General features: G+C 35.9%; 1 protein-coding gene and 1 long non-coding RNA gene across 4 annotated transcripts; both read right to left on the bottom strand.

Moving 5' to 3' along the window:
• Positions 1-104: 104 nt before the first annotated feature.
• LOC120270250 (uncharacterized mitochondrial protein AtMg00810-like) lies at positions 105-1292 on the bottom strand. Its single transcript, XM_039277267.1, has one exon. It carries the CDS (start codon positions 1218-1220, stop codon positions 105-107), a length of 1116 nt encoding a protein of 371 aa, XP_039133201.1. The 5' UTR covers positions 1221-1292.
• A 6166-nt stretch (positions 1293-7458) lies between these two features.
• LOC120270875 lies at positions 7459-11952 on the bottom strand. Of its 3 annotated transcripts, none has more exons than XR_005539701.1 (6): positions 11813-11952; positions 11561-11661; positions 11340-11485; positions 11151-11224; positions 9687-9766; positions 7459-7774 (listed from the first exon to the last, which is right to left on the bottom strand). It is a non-coding gene; the product is annotated as an uncharacterized LOC120270875 (long non-coding RNA). The 3 variants fall into 3 exon arrangements; XR_005539703.1 differs by having other exon boundaries at positions 11565-11661; XR_005539702.1 differs by lacking the exon at positions 11151-11224.
• Between the last annotated feature and the right edge of the window lie 7531 nt (positions 11953-19483).

Raw genomic sequence — 19483 nt, 5'->3', positions numbered from 1 at the left:
ACTGATATGTACAATAATACAGACAATAATAGTTTTCAGTTACACATAATTTTATGCTATAATTGCTGTAACAGTAGTTTAATTTACTCCTTTAACACTTCTCCTCAAATTGATGCTGATTTAAGCATCAATTTGTCCAGCAAAAATTCATGTCTACCTCTTGTCTTAGCTTTTGTAAATATGTCAGCTAGCTGGTGTTCAGTCTTTATGTGTGGTAAGGTAATAAGCCCTTGTTGTAAAAGCTCCCTAATGTAGTGACAATCTACTTCAATATGTTTGGTCCGTTCATGAAAAACAGGATTATTAGCAATTTGAATAGCACTCATATTGTCAACAAAGAGTTGAGTTGGTTCATTCAACTTCACTCTAAGTTCATCTAGTAATCTTTGAAGCCAAACAATTTCTGAACATGCTGTAGACATAGAACGATATTCTGCCTCGGTAGATGACTTGGAAACACGATCTTGCTTTTTGCATTTCCATGATATCAATGAATCTCCAAGAAACATACACCAACCTGTAGTTGAACGACGAGAATCTGGGCATCCTGCCCAGTCTGCATCTGTAAATCCTTTAACATTGAGCATAGAAGAAGATGGGAAGAAGATACCTCTCCTAATACTTCCTTTTAAATATTGGATTACGCGATGCAAGGCTGCTAGGTGAAGTTGTCGAGGATCAGATACAAACTGGCTTAGAATGTGAACTGCGAAGGAAATATCAGGTCTTGTCATGGTGAGATATACCAAGCTCCCAACAATCTTGCGATAGTGTGTGGGATCTGAAATTGGCTTCCCATCATCGTTCTTGTATTTGACATTCACTTCCATGGGAGTGTGAGCAACCTTGTCATCAGTTAAGTTGGCTTCACGAATTATATCACATGTATACTTGGTTTGATTCAGTCCTAAACCATTAGATGTATAAGTTACCTCAAGGCCTAAAAAATAAGTAAGCGCTCCAAGATCTTTCATATGAAATGATGAATGAAGTATGGCTTTGATGTCAAAGATTCCTGCAGTATCATTTCCAGTAATGATAATATCATCAACGTAAATAAGCAAGATAATCATGGCAGCAGAAGTTTCTCGCAAGAACATAGAATGGTCATGAGAGCTTTGGCGAAGCCCAGAGGCACAAATAGTGGTATGGAATTTTTTAAACCAAGCTCGTGGAGCTTGTTTTAAACCATATAACGATTTTTTTAGTTTGCAAAACATAACCTGATTGTTGTGGTTGTAATGGATAACCAAGAGGAAGCTTCATATAGACTGTTTCCATCAAATCTCCATGAAGAAAAGTATTTTTGACATCTAATTGATGCAAACACCACCGATTGGTAGACGCCAATGCCAAGACAACACGAATAGTAGTCATTTTGGCGACAGGAGCAAACGTTTCGTCATAATCAATCCCATATTCTGGCTTATAGCCTTGAGCAACTAGCCTTGCTTTGTAACGATCAAGACTACCATCAGCCTTCAATTTGACTGTATATACCCACTTGCTACCAATGACTTGACCATTTTGTGGATCTGGACAAAGCTCCCATGTGTGATTATCTTGCAAAGCTTTCAATTCTTCAGCCATAGCTTGTTTCCAACATTCTTGCTCCATAGCTTCCTTGTAAGATGAAGGAATAGAAACCTATGCCAAAGTAGACAGTAAGGCTGATTTGGGTCCACAATGTTCAGGTGAGTAGCCATATCTTTTTGGCGGTACAGATTTGCGCTCTGATCTTCGAAGAGGAGGTGCATCTTGTTGTTCAGGTACAACTCCTATGTCTGGCATAGATTCAGATGTAGCAGGGAGGATAGATGTTGGGCATGTGATGGAAGGTTTAGGACGACGAGCGTATTGTTTAAGAGGATGTGCAGGTAATGATGGTGGTAAAGTGCAATCAGAGGAAGAAGGATGAGAAAAAGAAGTGATGGATGGATCAAGAGAAACAATACCTTGAACAGAAGAAAGAGGTGAAGTCACAGTAGTCCCTTGGTGCTCGTCATTCTGATCATTGGAGTCTACGAATGAGGGTAGGAAAGATACTGCAGAAATTGAGGATGATGTGGGTGAAGAATAATAATAAGAGTTTTCTATGAAAGTGACATGCCTAGAGATGCGAATTTGTTGCTTAATTGGATCAAAGCAAACAAAACCTTTTTGATTATCAGCATACCCAAGAAAAACACACTTAGCAGCTTTGGGTGACAATTTATTTCGCTCATGAGGTGGAAGAAGAACAAAACAAATGCAACCAAAGACAGGAAGGTGAGAATAGACAGGAGGATGATCATATAAACATTCAAATGGAGACTTGTTGCCAAGGTGATGACACGGTTGTCTATTAATGAGATAAACAGCTGTTTTAATAGCTTCTACCCAAAATCTTGAAGGTGTTGAGGACTCAACAAGCAAGGCACGGGCAAGTTCCAAGAGATGTCTATTTTTCCGTTCAGCAAGCCCATTTTGTTCAGGTGTATAAGGGCAAGAATGTTGGGAAACAATGCCATTGGCAGAAAAAATTTTTGATAAGCCAGACTCACGATATTCTCCCCCCGAATCAGAACGAAAAATTTTGATACGGGTGTTAAATTGAGTTTCTACCATGATTACAAAATTTCTTATAATGGAAGATACCTCAGATTTGAAATGCATAAAGTAAATCCAAGTGTATCGAGTAAATTGATCAATAAAAAGAATGAAATACTTGTACCCCATACGAGACACTACTGGAGAAGGACCCCAAACATCACTGTGTATTAACTCAAAAGATGTGGTGTAAATGGTACGACTAGTTGGAAAAGAAAGTTTATGAGACTTGGATAATGCACAACTATGACAACTTGGATGATTATTAAAAACAAACGATTTACTAGATGGAAACATAGTTTTCAAGAACAATTGTAACCGATAATGATCTGGATGACCAAGCCGGCGATGCCACAAATTCCACAACATAGATTTATTAGGCACAGAAGAGGCAATCAAGCTATAAAGAGGAGTACTTTGATCAGTTTCGAGCACAAAGAGACGTCCATGCTTACGCCCCTTCCCGATCAGTTTTCCAGTTTGTTGATCCTGAATCCAACAACCATTACGAAAGAAATGTAATGAGCAATTTTGATCAACTAATTGACCAACAGAAATAAGATTAGTAGTTAATTTGGGAACATAGAGCACATTGGTTAAAGGGAAGGAATTTTCAGAAGAGCATAGAACAGTTCCTGTACCAGAAACTTGTAATTTTTCACCGTTGGCAGTGATAATAGGAGCATGAGAATCATCAGGTTGGATGGATTTGAATTGGTTTTGTTGACTACTCATGTGATTTGAAGCACCTGAATCTATAAACCATGTAGAATCAGGAGGAGTTGTACCTGAGAGGCCTACAGCAGAAAAGGCATTCGCAATAGCACCTGAAATAGTGGAGGCAACAGAATCTTGAATCATCTTTTGAATTGATTCAGTGGTCAATCGTGTCTCACCAAGGGAATTAGGCGTGACAAATGAAGTATCTGTACTAAAGAAGGCTTTGTGTCCTTGTCTTCGCCCTTGCAATAGACGACATTCAGATATAATATGGCCTTTTTTCTTGCAATAGTTGCAGAAATTTTTCTTCTTGCAATGTGAAACGACGTGGCCATATTCTTTGCAATCATGACACTGGATTTGGCTTAGGTCTTTGAACCGTCCCTTTGGTTTAGTATTTGAGGAGAATAAGGCCCCATCAAAAATGGTAGTTGAATGATTGAGTGTGGCTTGTGTACGAAGACGAGTTTCTTCTCGAAGAAGATCAGCAATAATTTCATCCAAATCGGGTTGTGATTGGCGATTTAGAATACTGGCACGAACATGTTCAAATTCTGGTCTCAATTTCATCAAAAATTGCATTGTCCTCGCCTTCTTGCGTTCCTTCAAAACATGTTGGAGAGCAGCTACATCAATGGAACCAATTGTTACCAAGTCTTGTTCAGACCATAAAGCCATGAAACCAGAATAATAAGCCTGAACGTCTTTGTCCCCTTGAGTATACTGAGAAATGTCATATTCCAATTGAAACTCTCGTGCTTGATTTGATTGAGAGTATAATTTCTTCAAGTAACTCCACATCTCTGAAGCTTTCACAAAGGCACGAAGACTCAAAGCAGTCTCTTGGTTCATGGAGTTAAGCAGCCAAGAAATGACTTGAGCATTCTTTGTCTTCCATTTTATCTTCTCTAGGGCTTCAGTAGGTTCACATGTAGTACCATCTAAAACCCCCAAGAGATCCTTCCCTTCAACAAACATACTGAAACTGAATTCTATAAAGGATAATTCTTCCCATCGAACTTGACAATACTAATATTTTCCATAATTGGATCACAAAAACAAAAGTTAGAGATCAAAACTCTCAGGAAAAAAATCAGGACCAGAGATCAAAACTCTCTAAGAAATTGAGTAGATTAGATTGCTATCTCTGATACCATGATAGAAATGGAGGAAATGTTTCTAACTTTTCATTGTACAACCTTACAATTATATATACAGCTATAGATAACAGTAACTGATATGTACAATAATACAGACAATAATAGTTTTCAGTTACACATAATTTTAGGCTATAATTGCTGTAACAGTAGCTTAATTTACTCCTTTAACATCTTCAACCAAATTGCTTCCATTACTAACGTCCGATCTTTTCCCCGTTTTATTTCTACAAGGTTTCTAACTGTAAAGGCTGGCCTGCCGTGTGAAGTTTTTAACTTTTGAATTAGTCTAAGATTAACTAATTCATGAAAATCAATCTTGAACCCTTTTATGTCTTCCTCATTATATATCTCATTGGTCTAACAATAACAACTTATTAGAATCGGTTAATTCTATTTGAGCATACACTTTGCCTTTTGCCAAAATTCTATTGGGTTTTCATCATAGCATTTCTCTAGCTTAAGGCTCAAAAGAGGTTGAGAAGTCTTGAAATTTTGTGATTTTTGTCCTCATCGCCACATTTGCTAAACTAGCTAATCTAATTTTCTATAGTATGCTTTGAGAAAATTTGGACCAAATCAAAGACATTTTGGTGGAGGGACATCAATTTCAAGGAAGCAAACGGAGGCACAACCCTACTCCTCCAAGTACTTGCTCACACTATTGTTTAACTATTTATATGGTGATGTTAGGGTCATTGAAGTTGAAGTTTGTAAGCACCTGCACAAGAATGGTGGTAAGTTGAGTTTGAATGTTGGGAAGATTTTGGCAGGTTATGATGAGAAGATGGGTGTGAAATGAGTAAACCAGTTAAGTAGTGCACTTAGAGTTTATGAGTTTGTAAGGGAAACAGCAAGAATGAAAAGGAAGTTGAAGTGGCAGGATCGTTTAAGGTGTCTAAGGGTTGAGAAGAGATAATTGCTTTTACAGAAGGAATCCCTTCTTGATTGTATTCGGTTAGGAAGGTCTTATGTTATGTTTCATAGTTGCTGTAAAATGAGAGAATATTTTATATCATTTATAAAGGGTAAAGGCCCTATTTATACATAATTATGGTATAGTAATGGCCTCTATAAATAAAGAATCAATCAACCATAAATAGAGAACCAATCAGCCATGAATAAAGAATCAATCAAATCACCAAATCAGCCATAAATAGAAAACCCAATCAAATCTCCAAATTTTATCTAAGAGAATATTCACATCTATTTTTGAATATCCTAACACTCCCCTCTAGCTGGAATATAAATATCATATGCATAAAGCTTATTGCGTATATGCTAAATTTGAGGTCCTCTTAGTGCCTTTGTAAAGACATCTGTAGGTTAATTGTTGGCACTGACAAACTCGGTAAACAATAACCCTTTCAACCAACTTCTCCCTTACAAAGTGATAGTCAATCTCAATGTGTTTGGTCCTTTCATGAAAAACTGGATTAGATGCAATGAGTGGGGCAACTTGATTGTCACATATGATTTCATTGGAGTCATTTTACAAAACCTTAACTTTTCTAGAAGTTGTTTGAACCATGTAAGCTCACATGTTGCACTGACCATGGCTTAATACTCGGGCTCTGCACTTGATCTTGCTACTAGGTTGCCTCCAAATAAGACGCAACATCCTGAAGTTAACCTTCGATCAGAGGGGCATCCTGCCCAATCTGGATTTGAATAGCAACTAATCTCCATATGCCCTTTATTCTCATAGATTAAGCCTTCTCCAGGTGCTCCTTTGATGAACTTCAATATTTGAAGTGCAGCTTCCCAATGAGTTGAGATCACATAAGGAGTTTAAAAACTAACACACTACTCCCACATCAAATGAAATGCCTGGCCGTGTTACCATGAAATAATTAAGTCTACCTACTAATATTTTTATTGATCTGATAGTGGCTCCCAGTCCTAGTAGAAGTTTAACATTGGAATCCAGTGGAGTGTCATCTGCTTTAGAATCTTATAAGCCAACCTCCTCAAGAAGGTATAATGCATACTTTCTTTAACATGTGTAAAAATTCAAGGCATATTTTACACACTTAACACATGGTAATCACATTACCAAAACATTCTGAGGCAATATATCATCATCGCAAACCAAACAGCCTTTAAAGGAGACAAGTTCTTAAGTGGTTTTCCAACAGAAGACTTGACTAAACAACTATTTATTTTACGGGAAGATATTTCTTTTTGTGTTTATATAACGGTAAATGATTGAAACTAATTGTGATGGAGACCAAAAACATATTTTCTAGTTCAATTGGCTAAAAAGAGGCTATTTATTCAAAACAAAAAAGCTATTTTGTGCGAATTAATTTATTAAACCCATGGTTTTTAAAATCGATTGAGGCGTCCTTGAGGCACGCCTCAACAAGGCGAGGCGCAAGGCCAAGGCCTCAAGGCGCACGCCTTCAATCAATTTTATTAATTTTTTTTTAAAACAAAATAAAAAGTATTTATTTTATAAATAAAAATAATCTATTTTAATAAGATAAGTGGTCTCTCGTTTAAGATAAGTTTCAATTTTATTAATTTTTTTTAAAACAAAACAAAAAGTATTTATTTTATAAATAAAAATAATATATTTTAATAAGATAAATGGTCTCTCGTTTAAGATAAATTTCAATTTTATTAATTGTTGAAAACAAAACAAAAAGTATTTATTTTATAAATAAAAATAATATATTTTAATAAAATAGGGCCTTCTGTTGGAAATAAAAGGATCCTTTCAAAGAAAGTAGGGGCACAAAAAAAAACTATATACACAAATATGCATGCTTTAAATATATATTTTTCTAGAGTATTCACATATATACCTACTGGGAGATGAATAAATTCTATATTTTTCAAAATTTTAATTACCGGAAAACGAAAAATATTTACTTTACAAATAAAAACATAATGTTCTTTAATAGGAAATAAGTTACGAGAAATAAAGAGGCTATTTCTAAAAATATTGTGTTTTTGAAAACAATATATTTTTCAAATTTTTTGATTGCCGAAAAACAAAATATTTATTAAGATAAATAATATTCTTTAATTGAGGCTTACGCCTCAAAACGCCTCGAGGCTTACGTTTCGCCTCATGGTTGAGAAGCGCCTCGAAACCCGCCTTGGGTTTTTAAAAACCTTGATTAAACCTCTATAATTATTTGATGAGTCATAAGTTGTCCATACCTTGATAGTTCCGCAGGAATAAGAGTAGCATCTGAAAGCTCGTGCGCCACTAGATGTGATCCACAACGAATGGGTCAAATATCCCACAATGAATGGGTCAAAAATCTCCAAGTTAATTTCTCTTCAATTCCCTTTTGCTGATTAACAAAACATCAATCAATGTCAGGCAGTGGAAACAACTAATTAATCAAGAATCACTAAATTACTGAAAGCAGATAACATGGCAACTTGATAATACCTATCAAAGCAACTAGGTAAACCCTCGTTTATTAGTCTACACAAAATAATATCCGTTGGGTCAGTCAACCCATCAATCCGCATAAGCGAGATAGCTTTGAACATATAATACAATATCTAAATACCTAATCTCAACCTCCCCTAATGTCATCAAGCCATGGTCCATAGTTCAAGAAGATTGCATAAAATCATTGCAAACCACACATGTACTAGCGCACACACTCACCTACACACGCATATACATAGAGTTTAATTTTGTGAATAAATGTTATAATGCATGCTTGCCTTTATGTACTCAAAAGTCTTTGGCATGAGCTGCACATAATTGTAAAGTTTCCAAGAAACTACTTACTGCTAGTAAAGTCTGAGTAATATGCTCATCTGATATGCAAATATACTCTTTCCATCCGTCTATAGGCAACTAATGAGGACCTTAGGTTAAGACAAAATCTCATATAATTTCCAATCAAATCTCAAACAATTTCAACTGATAAAAACCAACATCTACTTATCTTAAGAACCTTAAGAAACAAGCCTTGACAAGAAGAAAAGATCAATAAGATATAATTTTGCAACATGCTGCTTACTTTAAACTGCTTGCCAAGAAAATACACATTGCTTTCCAAAATGTGCTAAATTATGCAAATTTAAATGACATGCAAATATGCATGAGAATTTATAGTTAGTATCCAAATAGTTGAACTTGCAAATTATTTTTAAAATTCTCCTTTTTTTTCTCTTATTTTGTTTTATTCCTCAAAAAAATGGCAAACATTTTAGAAAACAAATTTTAGAAGAAACAGAACATGTTTGCTACAAATATAAACAAACATAAATATTTGTTGTTTTATATAATCTTAGAGGCAATGTTTAAGCAAAATTTATCAGGAACTTATGAACTATACATGTGGCAGTAAACAAAATTTTAATGAGAAGACGTACCCAATCGTCGACACCTTTATAAGCATATGTATTGTACATGTAGGCCAACAAAAATTATCAATATAATTTAAATAAAAAAATTAACTAACCAAAAAATAAGGTATAAAATTATTACTTACAGTTATAAGGATAAATTTTCAATACTAATAAATATAAAATTTTAAAATATGACCTTGATAAGATTTGAAAAATAGACAAATAGAAATTTATTTATTTTAAGGCATAATAAAGAAACAAATACAGATTGTTATTTCATGCTAGAATGGGACTTATCAACAAAAAAAAAATGTGTACGACAAACAAGTTCTCAAAGATATTATATTTTTAACGGAACTTAAACCAAGAAATAGTAGCAACTAACAGCCCCAAGTTGTACATGAAAATGAACATATTAAGCCCAAATCTGACATGTTTTCAAGCCTTAAAAAAAAAAGAAAGAAAAAAAATCTTATATGGAAAATGAGTAGACAAATATAATCGACAAGAAGCAAACTTGCAATTATTTAACCTAATTTAAAGTGAAGCAAAATAGGTGCATAGCAAGCAGCACACGATCTTAAATTGAAATCTTTCTTTTACGAAATGACTTTAATGTAACAGAAGGATATCCAAGGATAAATTTAAGCAGACCAATGAAAGACAAATACTAACACAATAGGTTGATCCCCAACACACACAAACAAAAAAACAACAACAGCTAGACAATGGCCACCAATCAAGATAAAACCATCATTAACATGTCAACCATCATTCATACACAGCTGTACATTTCAAAGTTTCTAAAACAAATAAAAAAAAAATTGTTTTTTGATGTACAAGTCTCAAAGAAATAAACTTTAAAATATCTCAACATCATGAAGCACTACTTACTCTGCAGTGCTTCTGAATTTGGGGAAGACTATGTCATCACCAACCATAACTTTAGTATGCTTTCTGACTGAAACAGCACACTGGAGAATAGAAAAACACACTGTTATATAACAAGCACACAAGAATAACCCATACCGAACTTCTGTAAACCATATAAAAGAAGAAATTCAAGTCAAGTGATGGTCTGAGACCCTTATAGGATGCACTTTTTGGATTATAACAATGTTCTTTTGTGTCATCAAAACTGCTTCTAGCATTATATGACTAGATGCTATCAGAACCTAGTGACCAATTTCACATCCACCAGAAATTTCACCTGGCAATTCTACTTGACTGTGATGTAACAAAAAGAGGTTATGAGAAACAAATCATGAAAAGCATGTGGAGACATTACTTTTGCATATAAGCCATTCATCTAAAGCAGTCACAACAATAAGTACAAGCATGAAGAAAGAATAAATCTCTGCAGCCCTTTGGTATACATAATAGTTGCATACTAGTATATGTTGAATACCCATGATCAACCAAATGAAGCAGAATAGTTCGACAGGAAACAAATCTGAATGAATTCAAAACATTGTGACAAAAATGTAACTCAAACAATACCTGATTTTTTGTGATAAAATCAAATCAAATCAAATCAAATCAAATCAAATCAAATCAAATTAAATGGATAGTTCTCCATCACATATTTCTTTCCGCAATCGATTAATAAAATTTCCAATGAACATGATCATAGTTGCCAAACCAAAGCCATTGCTCAATTATGGCAGCACAAGAAAATAATAACAAAAGTAAATACAACAAGCAATAGGAAAAAACAAAGTTGGTCCATCTTCACACAAACTCAGCTTTAGGTCAATCCTTTAAATCTGATTTGACCTTATCAGTCTCAAATTAGAAGCCTAGCAAACTTTTTAAAAGATATTTTCTCTGTAACAAATAGAAAAGTTATAATTATTAGGGTTTTTTGCTTGCATACCACTAAAAATGTGGGAATTTGCTTATTTATTTCTGTAAAAATGATATTTGCATATAACAATATTTATTATCCATGTTTAATAGATGATGGGTCATCCACTATCTCTCAAACAATAACTAGGAAAGAAACAAAGATGCATGATCAAAGACATCAAAAAATTAAAGAAGAAAGGACAAGTAATACATCAAGAAACATAGACTAACATTAGGTGATTAAGACAACAAATCCTAAAAAGCAGAGAAGTTGCATTGGTATAGTTCTCAACAATTGATCGTTGAATTCAGGTACTATGTAATTTAACATGATAAATCATGAATTCTCAACAATTAATTATTAAGTTAAAGATAACTGTCTAAGTTAACATGATAAAATCACCAATTCTCAACAACTGATTCTTGGGTTAAAGATACTACACAATTTAACATGATAAATCACAAAACTATAAGCTATTGTTGACCTGGCAACCATAAAAGTATGCAGACCTTGTCATGTCCTTACTGAAAAGAAATCCAGGCCTTGAGTGCACATAAATTGAAAAACTACTCTCTTCCTCACCCTACAAGTATTCAAAGCTTCGCTAATAAATCAAGAACCAACACTCCACAATTACATGAGAATAAAAGGAAAAAACTGTAGATAAATAACAAAAAAAAAATTGTAAATGGTTCAACCTTGAAGAAGGCATCCCAGGCCGAGTCCAGGGGAAAAGGGCGTGTTTTGAACAACCACCTGATGTGAACCAAATGAAGATTGTGAGGACTCCTCTGGTTCGTGTCTCCCTCCTATTCTTGATCAAATCCTAAACCCATTCATTCTCCTGAAGAAATCACACAGATCTTCAGAAACCTTCCAAGATGAAAACCCCAATTAGTTAAAACACACACTCACACACCCACACAGAGAATCCAATCATTTCAAGAAAGCACCCCAGGCCAAGTCGAGGGGAAAGCTCCTCAGCTTCATGTCGATTAAACCCTAACACCATTCTTTCTCCTGAAGAAATCACACAAATGTTGAGAAACCTTCCAAGATAAAAACAATAAAAAATCCTGTAATCAAAGAAAAAGAAGGTTCACAATAACACTTAAAATCAAGAGAGAATCATAAATCTAACGAGAAATCTTGTTATAGCCTAAGATCTAACCTGGTTTTCCAAGAAGGAACTCGTGATGAAGATCATTTCACTGCCTCGGAACCTCGGCAACGCGGAGACAATCTCGACCATCGTGGTTCTTGGGGAACGAAAAAGAAAGAACTAAATAAGACGTTGGAGCAGCGTTTAGAATGGTGACTGGGACTATTTATAGACCAAGCTTGTCAGGGAGTAATCTCTCCACGGTCGGCAGGCATGGCTTTCGAATTTTCCATAACAAAACCATGGCCATTAATGGCATAATTGCCCTCGTAGTAGTCAACAAGAATAAGAATCTCAAATGGGATTTTGGGGGGTTATTTTGACACTCCAATTTAATGTAGTAAATCAATGGCTTCATAGCCAATTGGCAACGGATCTTTTGCAATTTGCATAAGATTTTTGCTTCAGGAAAATCCATGATCAAAACATACAAGAGCACGATGTTGTTGAATTTGCGAATACGCTCCATATTAGTGCACGTTCTTGACTATTAACTTTAAATAGGGTGTTTGCTGCTTACTGTCAAAATTTTTTTTAATGTAATCAATGTGTGTTATTATTATATCATCCTGTGATTTGTTAGCCTCGTAAGTCATAATGATACTCCTTTTTTTGTTTAAGGACAAAGTGAGCAAAGGATAGCCACAACGGGAATTATTCATTAAATTCATACTCGTTCATCCCTGATTGGGCTACAAAGAACTAGGAGATTTTTTTACATTTTGAACTTTGAATGATAAAAGTTCCTATAAAAACATTTTTTTCTTAGTGAGAGTAATTAAAGTAATGATTTATGTGATACTCGTCACCGAATTTTTGACCTCGAGCTTTTTACAATTCTGTGCATGCATTAGGGTAAAATGGTCATTTTGCACTAGTGGCGATCCTCGTATGATTGCACAATAGGTTGTGTGTGAAAAATCGATTGAAAACCAAGGGGCAAAACGGTCTTTTGGACTCATTTTTTCCTATTTTCTATTAATAAGGGCATTTTGGTAATTATCTTATTTAAAAAAAAGGGGAATTGAATGAGGATAAGAGAAGCAACGTGACTTCTCTGTTTCTCACTTCCTTCTCTTCTTCTTTGTTTTCATTTCTTTCTTCTTCATTCGGCCGAACACCTATTCTTGAAAAAAAAAAATTGTCAGCAAGCTTTTTTGGCTAATCAACACTACTATTCTCTTCCTCTCATTCTCCGAGCTTGTAGAGGCTCGATCCAAGGGTTTTTTTCTTCAGTATTTTTCTCGTGATTTCATCATTTTTTTGAAATCTTTGAAACCCTAGAAATAAACCTTGATTTAAGTTGTTTTTTTGGGCCCTATAGTAGCATCAGTAGCAAATTCAAGTCACGTAGCATCGAAAAAAACTTGGCCTTTTCTTATATTTCTTTGGTCCAAATCGAAGCCCTTCTTATATGGAATCCATTGGAACTAGTTTTACTTTAGTTTGAGTATGTTTGGATCTAAAATGACATCGTTTTGCCCTAGATCCCTAGTGTTACATATTTGACATGTAACTAAGTAATGGCCTAAAAACACTCTTCAACATTAGCCGCCGTCGCAACTAAGTTGAGAGCCATCAAGGTCTTGGCACCCTTGACGTTGGTCCATCGGCCCCGTATGGTGACCTCGGGATTCCGATGAATATCCAATCAGGGCTCTATACTCCCATTTAAACATGACAAATCACCACTCAGGTCCACCACGCCACCTCTAAAGGCTGGCCTGTGGGGACCCACTACTGCAGTAGTCAGGCCTTAGCCCGCCGTCACCATCTAAATTATCATGTAGATGTAGCAATAATACAATCTGTATAAATCATACCACAGGGTCCTTATCCAGGACAAGCATTCACACATCAGAAATAAACGTTATTTCTACAAAGCCAATGCCAAAAGCATAACAATGCATATAAACTTTCATAAAGTATTCCGATCCCAATTTGTCAATATGTTCAAAAACATTTTCTATCCAATTGCCAAGAAACACGTGAAGCTTTTCAAGTTGATTGAAACATTGCTTTAGGCAATAAAACCAACCAATATTAAATACCCTAAAATATCCACAATCCAGATGAACAGTAATGAAAACCCTGTTTATAATGATAAACATCAAAAGTATACTTATAAAAGCGAAAGGTTTTACAAATCATTTCTAAAAGCAAATGCTAATAGTGTAGAGAGGAAACATTGAGTTTTAAAATACAATAAAAAGTCATCAGAACAAACATGGCTTTTGGTCTAGTTAAACCTCAAGTTACTTAGGATCATTCTAGCTTTCTCCTTTTTGCAGCTCACTAAGTTTTCCTCCAAGTACAAGATTAATCCCCAAATTCTAGTCAACTACAACATCCAAGTCCTTTAAAAGTCATGAAAATGTGTTCATCTCATCACGTATATTTACACATTCCAATATATATATATATATATTGATCTAATCCTACTTTACACATCATCAGGCATTTACTTCCACAAGTCTTTACTATTAACCCTTTCTTATGCTCAATCATATCTTAGATCCTTATCATTGTGCCATTACCTCAACATTAATATTTACTTCATCTATAATAATCTCATTGTCAAAATACTCAAAAGTTGACTATCTCCTCTTAGGAACATTAAATCAAACTATTATTAGAAATTCCTAAGAACATTCAGTTTTGAAATCCAACACTGGTCACATATAACTCAAGCTATTCATCATCAACTTTCTAAAGAAATTCCATTTAAAATAATGATCATAATCACTGACATCCACCCGATGAGCCACAATATGATCAAACTACAATTAAGCACACTACACTATGCTCGCAAGAACAAACCTCATCAACTTTGGTAATCCTACAACATAAGTGTAATTAACATTACATGGGGCATGCAAGAAATTATAAAATGATCAGGATTTTCCACTCATCAATTAACAAATATTAGAAGAAAGCAATTCATTAACTGATGATAAAAATATTCTCTGATCTTCTTTCAGATGAAGCTCTAAAATGATATAGATTCATCAATAAAGGAAAATAATTTGAGAAAGCAGATAAATCAATTAGTTACCAAAACGAGAACAGGCCCAGTGCTGCCAGATGAGCTTTAACAAATCATTTACAGATAGACGATAAGTAGAAGTTCCAAAATATTGACCAGGTGGACATGAATGCAATTGCAGAGAGAGGAACCAACCTGAAATGAAAATAAGAAACATTAGGACAATCTAAAACTATGAAAGCAAGCAAATTTGAGGGAAATCCATCAACCGTGTTCAGATCTAGGAACAATTAGCATCACCAAGATCACCAGTACAAATGACTCCATGGTTAAAAGAAGAATTAAGGAAAAAAATAGGAATCAATTAAAACCTTCGAAAAAAACCACAAAAAGCAACCAGATCATCAAAATGAGATGATTTATTGTGGAGATAAGTGAAAAACCGAGATTGAATGAAACAAGAGGTTGATGGTGTGCTGGTTAACGATCAACGACAGCAAGCTCGGATGGATCAATGGAAAAACCCTAACAAGAAGCGGCCAGGGCGGGAAGAGGAGCGAGAGGGAAAAGGGAAAGTGGAAAAACCCTAACAAGAAGCGGCCAAGAAAGGGGAGCGAGAAAAAAAAAGGACTCGTCGTCGTCCAACGGGAAAATAATAACATTCCCGGCGGTTGGTTACACAACTGACGCCTATTACACAGCGTCCTCGGCTGTTCAAATATAAATGGCGCCAATACTGCAGAATTCACGGCCATTTTAACCAAAAACCGCCACCAAATGAAAGATAACCCTGGCCATTTATTTAACTGCCGTGTAAACCACCACAATGTGCATCACTGGCGGCCATTTAGGTAAAACCGCCGAGAAATGAGTGCCGCAAAATCACTAATTTCTTGTAGTGAATTGGTCTGGGAGATGCTAGCTAATGGCTTTATCAGGCCTAATAGGAGCCCCTTTTTCCTCACTAGTACTGCTTATTGTTCATGTAAAAAAAAATTGCATATCCTGATTCAAATCGAATAAAAATTTTAAAAATTACATACAGTTAAATCATAATCGAATTAGGACAACATGTGGTTCAAATAAATAAATTTCATTATATTTGGATATATTCAAGATAAGTCTAGATGACATTTTCGAGATAATCTAAAAATTAGAATCTGAAGATCAGCCGAGAGCAAAGATCTCAAGGTGATCTAAAATATCTAGATCATGAGATCAGCCGAGAGCACAGATCTCGAGACGATCTAAAATATCTAAATCACAAGATCAGCCGAGAGCACAGATATCGAGGCGATCTAAAATATTTAAATCACAAGATCAGCCGAGAGCACAGATCTCGAGGTGATCTAAAACATTCAAATCACAAGATTAGCCTAGAGCACAGATCTCGAGGTGATCTAAAATATTCAAATCATAAGATCAACCGAGAGTACAGATCTCGAGGCGATCTAAATATCCAAATCATAAGATCAGCCTAGAGCACAGATCTCAAGGTAATCTAAAATATTTAAATCGCAAGATCAGCCGAGAGCACAGATTTCGATGCGATCTAAAACATTTAAATCGCAAGATCAGCCGAGAGCACAGATCTCGATGTGATCTAAAACATTTAAATCACAAGATCAGCCGAGAGCACATATCTAGAGGCAAAATATAAATTACAAAATTACCCCTTGAGACCATATCTCGAGGTAAAATGCAAATTACAAAATTGCCCTTGAGAATTTATCTCAAGGCATAAATACAAATTACAAGATTGCCCTTGAGAACACATATTTCTAGACAATCTCAAATCTTAGGATAGCCCAAATGCACATCCCGAGGAAATCCTAAATTTAATGTAGCCACATATCGTGGCAACCTGAGAAAATGCGAATCCTGGGGCTCCCAAACACATATCTCGAGGCAGATTGAATTTTATTAAAATTTGAAAATTTAATTAAAATTCTAAATTTTGATTTTATCCTCTCTCGAAATTTTATTAATTAAATTAAAAAAATAAAATTTTAAATTTTAAAAAGTTTATCCTATCTTTTGACTCGGTTCATTATGGGCTATGATTTCACGGAGGTTTGGGTTATGATTTTGCGGAGAAGTTTGGTGGTGAAGATAAGACCAAATGAGTTCTTTAAAGAGGAAGGAGGAGGTTGAACCCAAAAAGAGGGAGGAGAAAAAAGAGAAGAAAAAAAGAAAAAGAAAGGAAAAAGACAAGAGAAAAAAAAAAAGAAGGAAGCTTGGGGGAACCGGAGGCCAGAAAAAAAATTTTAAAAAAAAAGAAAAGAAGAGAAGATTTGAAGAAGAAAAAAATGAAGAATAAGAGAAGAAAAAAAAAGAAAGGAAGAAAAAAGAGAAAACAAAAAAAAAATCAGGAGGGGAGAAGCATAAAAAAAGGAGCAAAGGAGAAGAGAGCCTGGGGGGGATGCGGCCAAAAATAAAAAATAAAAAAAAGAAGAGAAAAGAAAGAAAACTCGAAAAAAAATCTCCTGATGCCATCTGTTGCTCATCGCTATGGCTGCTTGAGTGGCTGAAATAATGCCGCCAAGCATGCCATCTGCCGTTCACCACTGCTTCTGCTCACCGCCGTTGTTACTTGAATGGCTGAGATAATGCCGTCAAGTATGCCCGATGCTTTTGTTGGTGTTGTTACCGCCACTTGATGCCGTCGTTGCTGCTGTTACTGATATTGCCCGATGTTGTTGCTTTTAACATTATTGCCCGATGATGTTGCCCGAGTTGTAAAGATTGAGAAACCTGAGAAACTAGAAGATACTGTGAGGATGGTGTAATCAAGGCATGAAGAGGCGTTGAAGATAGATGAGTTTGAGGTGCTGTTGCCATCGCCAACATAGTTGCCGCTGTCATCCTTATCTGTTGCCTGCGGTCGTTCTCGATGACGTACCTACGAAAACGGAGGAGAAACAAATAATTTGAAGATAAAAAAAGGAAAAAAAAATGAAGATTTCAAGAAGAAGAGAGAAAGCCACAGTTGTTGCTGCTTCTATCATCAACATCATTACCTGCTACCATTGTTAATTACCACCGTCGTTGCACGGAGGGACAACATTGCAGTCGTTCATCTTCGTGACCAGATCTTGAAGGAGATGGCCTCCGCTCATCAACTATTGCCGTCGCCGTGGCCGTGGCCGCAGCCGCAGCCGCAAGTGCCACTGCTCGCTGTGAAGACCACCAAAACGGATCCGTATCTCTGCTCTTTGCTTGTAAAGTCCGAATCTATTATCCCGCTAATTACTTACCGAGAATAGAGCTCCATAACCACTATAAGAAGATGATTCCAAATCCAAAATAAAAAAAAGAATCATCACAGTGCCGGTTTCTATCTCTCTCGGCAGTCCATCCCTGTGAAGCCATCTCTCCGGTGATTGTTCTCCGATCTCTCATCACCCTCTCCGATGGCATCGATGACTTCCGCTCCAAGACCTTCACCTGCCCCATTGATGCCGTAGTTCTCAGTAGCTTGATGGCATTCATGGTGTGTTGTCGTGCCCTTTTTTTTATTCCAACTCCGATTCCCGGTCCAGCATCGCCAATTGGAAGAGTAAACAGAGCTCTAGGTTTCAAAAAGAATCCTTGCTCAATGATATCAATGCCCGATTTCTCTGGAGTCAATGACGGATCCTGTCACGCTCTCCACCGACCAAACATATGACTGTTCATCCATCAAGAGTTGGCTCGACTCTGGTTGCCTCACTTGCCCGGTTACCGGCAAGAAGCTCACTAATGCATATATGATGGCACCCAACTCCACTCTCCGGAAACTGTGGTGGAGCAACTTTACCTAGAAAACAACATCAATGAACCAAATAATAATAAAGATATTCCTCCAAGACAATGAAGCCCGGTGGCTCTGCCGCCGCCATAGTGATGAGAATGACTGTTGCACACCTCGTCAACATGATCTGGACTTCTTCGAGTGAAGAAGTTAAAGCTAAAGCTGCATATGAAATCCGGCTGTTAACTAAATCCAATCTATTCAACTAAGATTGCTCCGTGCAATCCGGTGCAGTCCCTTGGCTACTGAAACTTTTTTCTTCATCCAATCCTTCAGCTTAAGAACACTCAGTCGCTGCACTTCTCAACATCTTTAAAGTGGAGCTTGTCTGCATTGCTATCTTCGAGAATGGTGGTCTGCTCACATTGCTCAGAGTATCAAGGTTGAAGCTCAACAGAATACTGTTGCTATCCTTTTCTACCTCTTCTCCATTGATGAGTACCTAAAAAATTATTGGAGAAGCACCGGAAGCCATTCCGGCATTGGTTGATCTTTTAAAACGTGGAACGTACAGAGAGAAAAAAGAATGTCGTTGTGACACTGTTTGTCCTTCTCATTTTTCCCAGAAACCTCCCAAAAGTCATTGCCACCACGTGCATTATAAAGAAGAATTTAAAAAAAGAGCCTTGTTTGAAGAAGGCCAGCCCAACATTGTCCAAGCAAAATAAATGAATAAGAAAATAAGTTATAATAAATTATAGTGGGTTCTTTTCATGTTGGCCCCATCTTAAACTATATATTTATCATATATAATCAGATGGATTTTTTTTTCGGGATCTGCGCATGTTTCTTTTCCAAATCCTGTTGGTGTGCCTTAAATCATCCACAATATATATATATATATATATATATATATATCCTGCACTTCATGACTAATACCCATACAATCGTTGGAGATGTT

The sequence above is a fragment of the Dioscorea cayenensis genome, chromosome 10 (assembly GCF_009730915.1).
Source record: "Dioscorea cayenensis subsp. rotundata cultivar TDr96_F1 chromosome 10, TDr96_F1_v2_PseudoChromosome.rev07_lg8_w22 25.fasta, whole genome shotgun sequence".
NCBI classification, from domain to species: domain Eukaryota; kingdom Viridiplantae; phylum Streptophyta; class Magnoliopsida; order Dioscoreales; family Dioscoreaceae; genus Dioscorea; species Dioscorea cayenensis.
Note: the sequence above shows the minus strand (reverse complement) of the source record. Positions and strands in the feature narration are given on the sequence as shown.